The sequence below is a fragment of the Schistocerca gregaria genome, chromosome X, assembly GCF_023897955.1.
Source record: "Schistocerca gregaria isolate iqSchGreg1 chromosome X, iqSchGreg1.2, whole genome shotgun sequence".
Taxonomy (NCBI): Eukaryota; Metazoa; Arthropoda; class Insecta; order Orthoptera; family Acrididae; genus Schistocerca; species Schistocerca gregaria.
In genome coordinates, this window is record NC_064931.1 from 743520275 (window position 1) to 743534197 (window position 13923).

The 13923-nt window shown below is 39.2% G+C and overlaps 1 protein-coding gene across 1 annotated transcript in view; it reads right to left on the bottom strand.

Annotated features, from left to right (window-relative positions):
• The window catches only part of LOC126299011 (venom acid phosphatase Acph-1-like), a 222443-nt gene that overhangs the window by 7234 nt on the left and 201286 nt on the right, over window positions 1-13923 (bottom strand). Inside the window, exon 5 of the mRNA XM_049990644.1 lies at window positions 12007-12130. Coding sequence (XP_049846601.1) covers window positions 12007-12130 — 124 coding nt within the window. The remainder of the gene's footprint in view (window positions 1-12006; window positions 12131-13923) is intronic.

Here is a 13923-nt window from a genome sequence, read left to right on the forward strand (position 1 = left end):
AACAGCATTTATGCAGATCAGAAACAAGAGTTAGCCCAGCACCAATTCTTGTGACACTCCTATTGTGTTCCCCATTCTGGTGTTAGTTTCATGCTGGGGACAAAATCTGTTAATGAGAGCAGGAGGGATGCCATTAATGCCATAATACTTCAGGTTACAAAATATACCAATAGGATAAATGCTCTTGTTTAGTGCTGCTAGGTCTTGTATGGCTTTCGCAGCAGACAATCCCTAGCAAAAGCAAACTAAGAGGCAGTTAACAAGTTTTGCTTAGTTAAATGAGTCAGAATTTTCTTGTTCAGCACTGCTAGTAATTCATTTATGAGGTCTTGTGTTGCTCTTTCACTGTGGGTAATCCCTTGCAAAACCCAAACTAAGAGGCCGTTAACAAGTTCTGCTCAGTTAAATGAGTCAGTATAGGCCACTTTCTCTAACACATTTCAAAATATTGGAATGAGTGTATAGGGGTGTAATTATAAGTGGTTTGCTTGTGCCTTGCCTTGGTAGATGGGAACTGCAACGAGAACAATGTCATCATCACATAAAATCCAAGTAAATACACCCCCCCCCCCCCCCCACACACACACACACACCTTGCCATGTTGGGGTGGCTTGCGTGCCTCAGCAATACTGATAGCCACACCATTTTTGCAACCACAATAGAAGGGTATCTGTTGATATGCCAACCAAATGTGTGGTTGCTGAAGAAGGGCAGCAGCCTTTTTAGTAGTTGCAGGAGCATCAGTCTTGATGATTGGTTGACTTTGTAACATCAAACTGTACTTGGTGAGCACCCAGACTGAGAAGAAAACCCAAGAATTTGGGAATTTTTCTTTCAAAATTTTATCACACTATATTTTGTGATTTCAGTACTGTGTTCAATGGCTAGGTAGGTAGCTGGACCTGGGTGTGTCATACCAGATGTTACTTGGTGTGCCTTGGTCCATGGCTGGTTTACGTGAGTAATGGTCCAACTGTGGGTACTGTGGACAGGGGACACTATTTCAAGCCTTTGCTGACTGTAGGACATCTTCAGGCACCACACTGCCAGCCAGTTGGAAAGCTGGAAATAATCATGTGAGGGACATGGAGCAGGCCAGCTAGAGGCATTCAGGACACACAGTTGTTCTCACCTACCACCTCTCCTCCCAGATAGACGGTATGCTAGCTCGTATTTTAAGACACCACGCCCTCAGTATGGGTGCGGCAGCCCCATAACACCACAGCACATGCCTTTTGTTGTATTTCTTTGTAATATGGCTTGGAGCAATAAACTCCAAATGTGGCACTGAAGTTCTTGTTACGTTTCTCATTTTGAGAAATTTCCTAGCACACCCGGGCATACACATCCCACCTCCATCCTAACTTGGCTGTCTCTGCATGAACATACGTGACCTTGCTGTGCTGGTACTGCGAATGGCAGAAATCAAATAGAAACTACAACCATTATTTTTCCCAAGGGGATGCAAATCTACTGTGTGGTTAAATGATGATGGCATCCTCTTGAAATTCTGAGGGTAGCAGGGTCAAATACTGGGAGGAAAAGGTTATAAACCAGATGGCAGCTATAAAAGCTGAGGGGCAGGAAAGGGGAGCAGTAGTTGAGAAGAGAGTGAAACAGTGTAACCTATTCCAGATTTTACTCAATCAGAGCACTGAGCAAGCGATAAAGGAAACCATAGAAAAATTTGAAGAAGGGATTAAAGTGCAGGGAGAAGAAATAAAAAACGGTGAGGTTTGCCAATGGCATTGTAATTCTGTCAGAGACAGCAAAGAACTTGGAAGAGCAGTTGTATGGAGTAAACAGTGTCTTGAAAGAAGGATATAAGATTAACATAAACGAAAGCAAAACAAGGCTAATGGAATGTAGTTGAATTAAATCAGGCAATGCTGAGGCAATTAGATTAGGTTCAAATGGCTCTGAGTACTATGGGATTTAACATCCGAGGTCATCAGTCCACTAGAACTTAGAACTACTTAAACAAAACTAATCTAAGGACATCATACACATCCATGCCCAAGGCAGGATTTGGACTTGCAACTGTAGCAGTAGCACGGTTCTGGACCGAAGCGCCTAGAACCGCTCGGCCACAGCGGCCGGCAGTTAAATTAGGAAATGAGACTCTAAAAGTAGCACAGGGTCGTTATACTTAAACTTCCACTACTTCAACCAGTGTAGATGGAAAACTATTAATCATACTGGTACTCAACTTTATAGGAATGATGTTCAGACTGTGTGGTGCAGGATTTGCATTGTTAGTAATGTTAGTCTCATGAATTGGCATTAGGGGTGGGTACTGGTATGGAGACGTCGGGTTAAAACACAAGCATCAATATGCATTACAGTTGAAGGCAGTCAACTTGGCTCTGGACAAAGTGAGCAGGACTTTACTCATAAAAGTTCGTTATCAAAACAACAGCAATAGTGCTACTGCTGTTCATAAGTATCTACGCACAAAAGAAATAAAGAGAGGTCCTCTTTCCATGTAGTCGGGTTGAAGATTAAGTTATTGATGCAGTGGCTGAGATACAGAACACTAATGCACATTGCAGGTTGAAGATGAGCATTGTGAGTTTGACTACACACGTGACTGGGCTATAGCTGCACAACACAAATCATTTGAAGCTGCAGAGGACACCTTGAGCTCTGACTTATAGATGCTGAGAGACTACTTTCACAAATGAAGACAGCACTGAACCCAGCTAAGAAAGACGTATCGTGCTTCCACTTTTGTGACTGCTCAGCAAGAAGAGAGCTTAATGTCAACTTGAGAGGGAAATGACTCAACCATAACAACTATCCTAGATATCTAGGAGTGGATAGGACACTTTTTTTTACAAGGGGCATCTGGCAAAGATCACAGGTCAAATGAGGACAAGGAATAACACCCATAAACTGTGTGGCAGCTCTTGGGGGCTCCACAGCAAATACACTTCATACATCAAGAGATGGGCTTATCTGTTGGGTGGTGGAACTCTGTGTTCCTGAATGAGTTAATAGCTCACATATGAACAAGATTGATGTACCAAATGACTATGCGGATTATCAGCAGCACATTAAAATCTGCCCCTACTACATGGCTGTCCTCTTTGAGTCAGTAAGAGAGAGAGAAAGAAAGTGTGTCTATGATGTATGCCATATGAGAAATAAATAAATGTAGATGGGTGTTACCACAGCATATTGAAGTCTGTCAGGAAGCATGTCACGAGGCATTGACTGATTACAAAGATAGCTTAAGGGTAATCTCATATCCTATAAAGTCAGCAAGATTTCATTCTACTCAAAATACCATTATAGCCAGTAGAATTACTAGTTCTTAGTAACCTGATGAATTCTGTAATCTCCTTAGAAGTATGCATCAGTATGTCATTATTTAATACTAAGTGCCATGTTTGCTGTCACTGTGAAGAAGCTCTCACTGGATTTGGTCTCCAGTGACTTGAAAGCATCACCATTTTTTCCCAGAGTTATTTTCTGGGCACTTAATTACATTTGGATCACTATTTCGTTTGTTTCTTGTTTAATAATGGTCCAAATTGTTTTGCTTTATTCTTCAAATGTTTTAGTTTTTGAGCATGGTATATGAGTTTCACTTCTTTTATGACAGATTAGAGGACTTTACAATACTTGTGATAATGAAGTTCAGTATCTTGACTACTGTTTTTTCTCTGAATTACAAAATACTTTAATCCCAGGAATTGCCTACTCCTTATCCTTGCTACAGTTCAGTTTTGACTTTATTTGTTTTAGGGGAAAAGATACAAAGTGCTGTAGGAATATGTTTAAGAAAGAGTTATATCTACTATCTGTTTTTTTTTTCTTTTATTAATTTCTCCTTAATAGTCTTTCTTTAATTTCTCTCTGAATACTGTGATGGAGTCAATGTTTATGATTTTGAAGTACATTATTTTTCTTCTATAAGTTTCTGACTGGTCAATAAAGATAATTTTTTATATTTGATCATCATGGTCAGATAAAATGTTGACTATTTTTTCAACTACAAAGAATGATTCTCTAACTAAGTGTGCATAACCTTATTAACACTTTCTAGCTGTTTTATGAAGTATATGGCATTTCCTACTGATGGACTTTAAACTTTCGGCTTTTTCTTGGGATTGGCTGGATGGTGCTTCATGGTCACAGTGTGACTGGGAATTTCTTTCTGTAACTGCCTGACATTTGGTGAAGTTTGAATGTTTATGTGGCTCGGAGTCTAATAATATATCCCAACATTGTGTGATAAAGCTTTTGATTATGAAGCTTTATCTGTGCTAGGGAAAGGTTTAAACTTTGCACCAACTCCCAAACATTTGTCAGTAGTTGATTTTATTAGTTCTGCTGTTTTTTTTAAACTACCTCCTCATGTTGCAGAGGAGGCTGGGAGGCATGTATGTCATATGTCAGTTCCAAATCCACTATTATGGAACAGGATTCAAAAAGCTGTTGAGCACAATAATTATTAACCTGAAAAGCCTGGGACTTCACTCAATTTTTGCAAATATAGCCACTCTCCTTTCCTTCTTAACGGTAATAAAGTAGTATAACATTAGCTTGTATCAATCAAGATAAATCTGTTCAGTTTCAGCGATGGCCACATTAGTTCTGATAAGCACAACAAATCTGCTGAAATTCCTTCTATCCCACTGCGTTCCAGACTGAGTATGACAGGTTCATCTTTTTTATTTGTAAGGCTTCTGATGTTTTGATGGAAGACACTCAATGCATGTTCTGTAATATCTTTGGTTTCATTTAGGCTGCAGTGTTTTGTTGCACTATAGTTCAATTCTTTTATCTTGGCGGTTAGCGCATGCCCACCCAGACGCGGGAGATTGTCGCGTTGCCAGTTGTATGCGCCAAGAGAAGCAGCGCCATAGTATACTTCGCAAACTTACGTTTAGGGGAGAGCGTGCAGTTTATGAAGTAAAGCCACCACAGCTGCATTAACCCTTTCGCTGCTACAGAGACATGCTCCCCGCATTCCGAACTGTGTGTGATTTTGTCATCACTGCACTGCTTGCCTGTGCAGACACATGGTGTTTCGACTGCTTTGACACACTTTATCATTTGATTTCACAAAAACTATTTGGCCCAAAAATTTCATTTTTACTCATCTTCTTGACTGATACCTTCTCCCCATAAATGACTTAATTTTATTTCGATGTTCAACACAGTTACTGTGCAGCATTAGATGGAGTAAACCATTGAACGAAATTTTGAAGAGTTTGCAGAGGTAAAAGTCCATAGCGTATATTTTCTGTATGGTCGATTTTAATTGCCAGTAGAAATTTCAAAAAATTACATTCAAACGAATAAAATTCATGATGTAAGACACTTCGATATGGTTTTTAAGTAAAGAAAATATTAAACACCGAACAAAGTTTGAACTCAGAACCTTTCGCTTAGCAGCCATACACTTTAACCATTACGCTAACGTACTCGTCATTCAGTAGATCTCCCGGAGGACTTTAAAATATCACGCAAAATACCGACAAACACTGTTGTTATGACAATGAATTACTCACATTTCGTTAAAGTACAATAGAAAATAAACAATTGCCACTGTCCTTTATTGCGAAAAAGCGGTTAGTGAGAATGATACAAACACTTTTCCTTGCTATTGCCTGAATTAGGAGGCTTATTGCTTGTTTGGTTTAATTAAAGAATATGAAGCAATTGGTATTAAGAATGCTTTTCCCAAACTTTCTATAAAAGAAAGTCTGCTATCAAGACATTGCTTTTGTTCAATTACTTTATTTATGACTGAACGTTTCTAAAACTGAAGACACTCGTCCGTGCTCTGCACTGCAGTCGAGCTCTGGCAACGTTGTTCTCTGTTCATTGGCTGACTGTGTTTTGTGACATCAGATGTGCAGAGCGAACCTAAACTCGGCCGCCGTTGTAAATGACGCGCACTTTTTTCAACTGTAACTATATTTACTCAGACTTCTAGTTTCTTATTTGATGGCTGCTGGAATTATAGACTTTTGCACCAGAATATAAAACACTATTCTGGACCTTAGACATGGACACACAGTTTATATGGATATTATTTTCATTTTCAGTATTGTGGTTTTGACTTTCACACTTCATTCTAAATTCAGTGATATTATACCATTAGGGAGCAAATGTATTGGCACAGGAGTATAAGAATCCGAAGATCAGTAATGAGGCATCTGCAGTATGTTTGGTTATCACTTTTACCCAATATTCTTAATCCACATTGGTGATTGGCACATCAAGCAACGTGCTGGCCTAGCCATTGTTCATGAGTGGATCCATTACGCTCATCGACAGTTGGATTTGGTTCCCAAGGAATTGTTTCAGCTTCAGTTAATGACTGCTTCCAAACTTTCGGCTTTTTCTTGGGATTGGCTGGATGGTGCTTCATGGTCACAGTCTGACTGGAAATTTCTTTCTGTAACTGCCTGACATTTGGCAAAGTTTGAATATTTATGTGGCTCAGAGTCTAATACTATATCCCAACATTGTGTGATAAAGACTGAAAGGTTGAAACTTTGCACCAACTCCCAAACATTTGCCAGTGGTTGATTTTATTAGTTCTGTTGTTTTTGAACTACCTCCTCATGTTGCAGAGGAGGCTGAGAGGCATGTATGTCGTATGTTGATTGGGGCACGTTCACCCAAAAGTAATATCACACCACCTGGGATGGCTGTTTCTCATTCACTTAGAGTTTATCTGGGTATTGTTATTTTACCTGTGGACAATGACAATGATACCATTGTTTTGGAAAAGCAGGATTATGTTCAAAAGATGCAGCATTTACTGCCCGATTCAGCATATTGCAGGATCGGTGCTGACCCCACAAAAAGTGTTGAGAGAAAGACTAACAGCCTCCTGAAGAAAAATTTCTTATTGCAGTAGACTATTAAGAGTCTTCATTCTTATTGTGATGTTCCCTCTAGGTTGTATGGCCTCCCTAAGGTCCACAAGGAAGGGGTTCCTCTTCTTCCAGTTGTGAATAACATTGTGCTCTAACATATTGCTTGTTACTCTGTTGAACCATGTAGTAGGTAGGTGTGGTCACCACATGAAGAACTTGGCAAATTTGTTATATCAATTTGAGGGAATGTGTTTGAATGATTCCGATATTCTAGTAAGTTTTGATGTGGTCTCTCTCTTCACCTGTCTTCCTCTGTCTGATTTGTTGCAGTTAATTAAGATTATGCTTGGTGCTGAATTAACGAACCTACTTTGACATGTGTTGACTTCCACTTACCTTTTACTCAATAACCAGTACTATGAGCAGAGAGATGGAGTTGTGATGGGAAGTCCATTGTCACTTATTATTGCCAATTTCTTTACGGAAGATTTCAAGGAACATGCCTTGGAGTCGGTGGCTATGAAACCTGCGTGTTTTTTTCAGATATGCAGATTATACTTTCATTGTTTGAACACTTGGCAGTGAGAATTTTAACAACTTTTAAATGTGCTTGAATTCAATCCACTGCAGTATTTGTTTCATGATGGAGCTGCAAAAGGATCGCTGTCTTTCCTATCTTGATGTGTTTGCCAGTAGGAAGGTGGATGGTATGTTGGGACATGCCATTTATAAGAAGCCTACTCACACTGATCTGTATCTTCAGGTTGATAGCTGTCTCCATCCAGCTCAACATGAAGGGGTGCTTGTAACTTGGTCCGCAGGGCACTCATCATTTCAGACCCTGTTAGTTTTTCAGTTGAGTTAGTCCATCTCGAAGTCACCTGTCATCAGAATGGTTATAGTGAAATATTAGGCATGTGTTGCACTATCAACCAACTGTGCACCTGGTGAGTGGTGAAAATACTGAGTTGGCACCACAGTCTATGGCCTTTTTGCCTTACACAGGGAGCGTTTCATACAGGGTTGATTGCACTTTGTGGAAATATGATGTAAAGTGTGTTTTTGAACCACCATCTAAGATCAGAATCCTTTTAGGCTCTGTAAAGAATGATCTTGGTTTGTGTAATGTGGATGTCTACTGTATTCGTTACAATTGTGGCATGATATATATTGGTCAGATTATACGGACTGTCGGGGGCTGGTGTACTGAGTATAAGCAACTAACAACATGGAGATTCTGGCATGCCCTTCCAGCTACTGGGGTAGTGCTATTAAGGAAGATGCTGAAATTAAATTGACAAGTAACCTTACAAATAGAGATGGTAGTTTTTGTTTAAATTCCCCATGGAATCCTGCTTTCTCCCTTGTCAAAAAACAGAGGTACAGAGTTTATGCTACCTCACCTACTGATTACTAATTTCACTAGCAATAATTTCTGATAACGGTCATCTCTGGTTGTGATGGCGCTAATGTTTACAATGTGTGTCAGTGTTATCTTTCTCAAGTTATCTGAAAACTGCGGTTTTAAATTCCCTTGCACAGTGCTTACTTGGTGCAGTTTTGCCTTGAAAATGGTAGGATGTGCTCCTATTGAAATATTGGTAGTTGTTGACATCACCTGGCTGTTTCTGTATGATCAACAATTAAGCTGTTTGCTGTGAATCAGTTTATGCCTGTTCCATTAATCTCTCAGCTGTGTTCTGAACAGGTGTGCTTGGGACCTTTACTAGTTTACTTGTATGTTCACCAGATACTACAGTTTTTTTATTTTTAACGTGATCCAATATCTTTGTCAATATACTTATGTAGATCAAAGAGGTGGTGTGGTCCACATACTGAATCACGTGGAACATCATATTTAATGTTTACCCCACTCTGAATTTAATTCATTTCCTGTGATATCATTTATTAAAGTTGTTGTAATCCTCACTTTAGGGCCAAGAATATTTCAGCAGATTAAAACTGTCTATTAGTTCAGAAAGCCAAACAATAATAGTTCTTGGTGGAAATTTATATAAACTATAGTTCTAGACAGGAATCAATGTGCAGTATTTCCCGACTGAAAGTGGTATAAGTCCAAGCACTACTGTTCTACTGTGCACATTTATAATAAGTATAGTGTTAAGGAAAGTTTGATTAAACTAGGTTATGGTGGAACCCTCATGCTCATCAGTTGAAACACTATGCAACACGAGTCTAAATAGTCAAGGTAAACATCAGCAGCAGCGTTAGTTCAATTGTAGAGGCCAAATCAAATAACAGCAACTGAGAGAGTTCACTGCCAGGCAGCCTATTGAAGTTCAGGAACCCTTTCCAGATGTAGGTGATATTACTTACAGTCTCTCAGTACATCCATATCTCTCATTTGCATTTTTAGCAGGGTTACTAGAAATGTGGCACTCTGTTTTCCATTTTTAAGATATTAGCTCATCCGCACAAAGGGATGCTTTTAATACTATAGCATTTTAGTTTAAGTAGTAAAATTTTGTGCTCTTCACAATCAGAGATTGTGTCATGGTAATGGAAAATGTCAACAGGGTATTTTTTTCTTATTTAGTTTTATCAGAACTAAATTTTTGAGTTCACGTTCTGTGTAGACAGTACTGTGTGGCAGCTGAATTGAACAGTTGTTTATCAGAAAAGTGAAGCAATATTCTATGTTAAACAACCTCCATAGAAATTTTGAGAACACACTGAGTTGAGTTTTGGCTCTGCAATTAGAGATAGCCTGGTTATCTCCACTTAACTGCATATTTACATCTTTCAGGAAATAAACCTTAATGTATTGACCGATTGCAAAGGTAAGTCAAGACAAGAACTGTCAAGTGAGCAGAAGGTTCAGTACTTTGTGTGAAATATCATCACAGTCAGAGGAGTTACTGTCTTTCAGTGCCTTAATGATTTTTGTGACTTCTAACAATTTGAACCTGTTGATGGAATATACATTGTCTGTATAAGGAAATATAATACATCTGTTTTGATAATTCATTTTTGCCCCTGTGTTTTCTCTACTGATAAGAAGAATTAATTGAATGTAGCAAACACTGTCATCATTTTTCTTTCAGCTACTGTTATCAGCTAATTGAATACTATTTGCATTACTGAGTTCATTAATTTTATGCCTAAGATGTTACAAATTGCCTTTGCTTTGCTCTCAGAATTTTGTATTTCTTGTGCATAGTGTGTAGGCCTTGATGTTTTTTATGGCGTCATGAATTTTACACTATTGTTTGACGCAAATATTTAAGTACTAATAACTATTTAAGAATTGCATTCATCACAGATATGTCCAGTGGTGTAAGGCAAGTTATGAGTCATACAGAGAAGGTCTCATTCCAAATCTTTGTGTGTGTGTGTGTGGGGGGGGGGGGGGGGGGATGTACATGCATGGTCACAAGATCATCACAGGAGGTTAATGTAAGTGCCACATATGCCATTGAAATGTGACATGCCATTTCATTAGTAACCAGTGTAACTGCCAGAATGTTGAATGCGAGCATGCATTGTGTTGTACTGTTGCTGGATTTCAGTTTATGGAATGAAGTTCCATGCATGTTGCAGTTGTCAGTTCATACAGGGATGGTTGATGCTGTTTGTGAATGACACTGGAGTTGTCATCTGATGACGTCCCATATGTACTTGATTGGAGACAGATCTGGAGATTGGGCAGGCCAAGCCAACATGGCGACACAATGTAGAACATGTTGGGTTATAACAGCGGTATGTTGGCAAACTTCATCCAGCTGGGAAATGCTCCCCCCTGAAATGCTGTTTGTGAATGGCAGCACAAGAAGTCAAATCACCAGACTGACATAGAATTTTGCAGTCAGGGTGTGTGAGATAACCAGGAGAGTGCTCCTGCTGTCATACAAAATCGCAACCCAGATCATAACTCCAGGTTATGTCTAGTGTGACTAGCACGCAGACAGGATGGGTGCAGGTCCTCAACTGGCCTCCTCCTAACCAACATGGCCATCACTGGCACTGAAGCAGAACCAGCTTTCATCAGAAAACACAACAGACCTTCACTCTGCCCTCCAATGACCTCACACTTGACACCACTGAAGTCACAAATGGTGGTGGTTTGGTGTCAGTGGAATGCATGCTACAGGGTGTCTGGCTTGGAGCTGTCCTTGTCTGGTCAAACTGCTGCTGCAGATGCAGTACGATGTGGCAGAGCCATAAGATGAACACAGTGGTGTTCCCTTTTGGTAATGCCACGTGGCCATGTGGAGCCTGGTCTTCTTGCGACAATGGCCACCACTGCCAGCAGTCATGTAGAGTGGCTACATTCTTACCAAGTCTTTCTGCAGTATCACAGAAGGAACATCCAGCTTGTATAGCCCTATTACATGACCTCATTCAAACTCAGCATGGTGTTGATAACAGTGTCTTTGTCACTTCAAACACAAGTTGACCAACATAAACTTAATCTCAAAGGTAACTAATGTTCACAACAGTCACAGCATATATTGAAAGCAAACCCAATCTGCATCCTCACAGTTTCACTACTGGCACCACTTACCTCTTACGCGACTGGTGCGAAATTTGAACAGACATCATTTTTCAGGTGTAGAAACACGCCTACCAACTTCCATTTATGTTGCACGCCTCCTCCTAGGTGCTGTGATTTTTTGCTGTCAGTTTATTTTCTCTGCTGGATTATATTGCTCTATTTATGGCCCATCATTACCTTGTTATCTGAGAGTTGTGTTTCATGTTAACAGGAAGTGAAATGGACATTCAGCATGTTCAAAAGTTTGGGACACATTGGACTTCATTTATATGAAGCATGATTTACTAAATCAAACAATGGAAAATCCAGGATGGAATGTAATAATATTATGAAAAGGATAGTTGCTACTCACCATATAGCGGAAGTGCTGAGTTGCAGACAGGCACAACGAAAAGACTGTCACAGAATAAGCTTTTAGCCAACAAGGCCTTTGTTAAAAATAGACCACACACACATTACCACAGTCTTCGGCAGCTGAAGCCAGCTGCCAGAGACTGTGGTCATGTGTGTGTGTGTGTGTGTGTGTGTGTGTGTGTGTGTGTGTGTGTGTGTGAGAGAGAGAGAGAGAGAGAGAGAGAGAGAGAGAGAGAGAGAGAGAGAGAGAGAGAGAGAGAGAGACAGAGACAGTAGATAAAAATAAATCTTACCTCCTTTGAGTTTTTGTAAAACTGCGTTGTAGCCATTGAGGGTGAAACTGTATGCTGTTATAGGGGCCAATTTGTGAGGATAATATTCTTTTGTCCATTCTGGTAATTCTAATGAAAATTCTTCCTGAAATTAACAACAATAAAGCATTCACTGAAATATTATTAAAATATTGGCTAAATGTTGTCAAAATTATGAGTAACTTACAGTGATATCCATGTGATAATAATTTCAAAAGTAGATAATGCAGTGATATTAAAGTGAATAATGCAAAGTAGACCTTTCCACATTTATAAAACAAAACTGTTTGTGAAAACAGTGAGTGCATACCCTAACACTATGTAAGTAAATGCATGTTACAAAAGCTTACCTGATTCGATCAACATATGAGTATTACAGATACTTCATAAACTCAAGCAGGAAACTCAAAAGGGAAGGTGATACTGAAAAATTCTACTGCAGCCACTGTACAGTATCCCTCGCTCAATTTGTGAGCAAAACAATAAAGAAAACAACTAATATTGGTACAAGGTACCCTCCACCACACACCATGAAATGGCTTGTGGAGTATGTATGTAGATGTAGATTCAGTGTGATACAGGTAATGTGAATGGACATTCTGTGGCATAGCCAATTTCACTAGAGGCAAGGTGAAAACACATCGTATAACAGTTTAAGGAGATAGCCCTCTTTAAAAGTTTCAATAAATCCAATTTTCTGCTTGAAATGTTCTCTGGGATGTCTACTTCACTGTAATGTTCATCTCAAGTTCACCAGAAACAGAAACTCCTTTATTGAGTTACATTAGATTAGATTAGATTCATGAAGGCGATATGTGAAAAAAATTGTAGACATTGTGGCCAGTGTGACAGCATGTGACAGCATGTGACATAAGGACAACTTGACAGACTTTATGGAAATTATGAACATGCTTGAACTTGAGATCAGACCAGACTGATACATCTTCCGCACAGAAGTGGACGAAAAGCATAATGAATAAACAGAGCAGCAGATGACAGAAGTTGCCAAAGAGGCCTGCAACACCGCCATGGCCAAGAAAAAGATGGAGAAGGATCTCCTTCTGCATCTGGAAGGATTACTGTATGGACCAGAGATCACGGACTAAGGGTATGTTTAACTTAACTGAAAAAATATAACTCAAAACTTTTAACATATTTTTCTCAAAACAGATTCTTACAAATTGATGGGAGACGTCACTTGAGAAAAATAAATACAATTTTGATCAGAATATGATGCCAGCAGTGGCATTCTAAATTGAATTTTCTGTGAATGTGCCTAGCCAATTTGTGATGTCTTCAAAAGTCTGTTTTTGATGTACACTTTTGTCTTGATTTTGTGATCGAAGAAAGTTTCAACAATTACAATTCTCTTAGAACTTAATATTTTTCAAGTGACTTTTGTTTCAATACATTACCATTTTGTTCAAACTTAATATTTTTCAATTATCCTATTTATACTGACAGAAAGTATATTGAGAATGACTTTTAGAAAATTATTTTGTTACGGTCCAATAGGAGGTCCTTGGGAATTCCCATTGATGACCAATGTTCCAGCTGCAAGGGGTCCTTAAACCTGGTTACAGGGAGCGTCCAATGTGGGCACAAATATGTGTGAGGAATAAAATTATGTTATCAGGTATAGCATTACTTGTTATTTTAGTTAAAAAAACGAAACTCACCTATTTTTTCTTATGTTCAAAGAAGACTAACCCCTTAAGGCAAATGCCAGGATAGTTCCTTTCAGAGCTGAGTCCCACATATTGTTCCTGTGTTGTCACCTATCTCATGGAATCCCTCAAAATGGCCTGACCATCAAATCACGTATTTCCAACTGCAACCTCCCCCCCCCCCTCCCCCTTTCATAATGACCTCTATCAGTTCAAATTGTCAATCCATAGC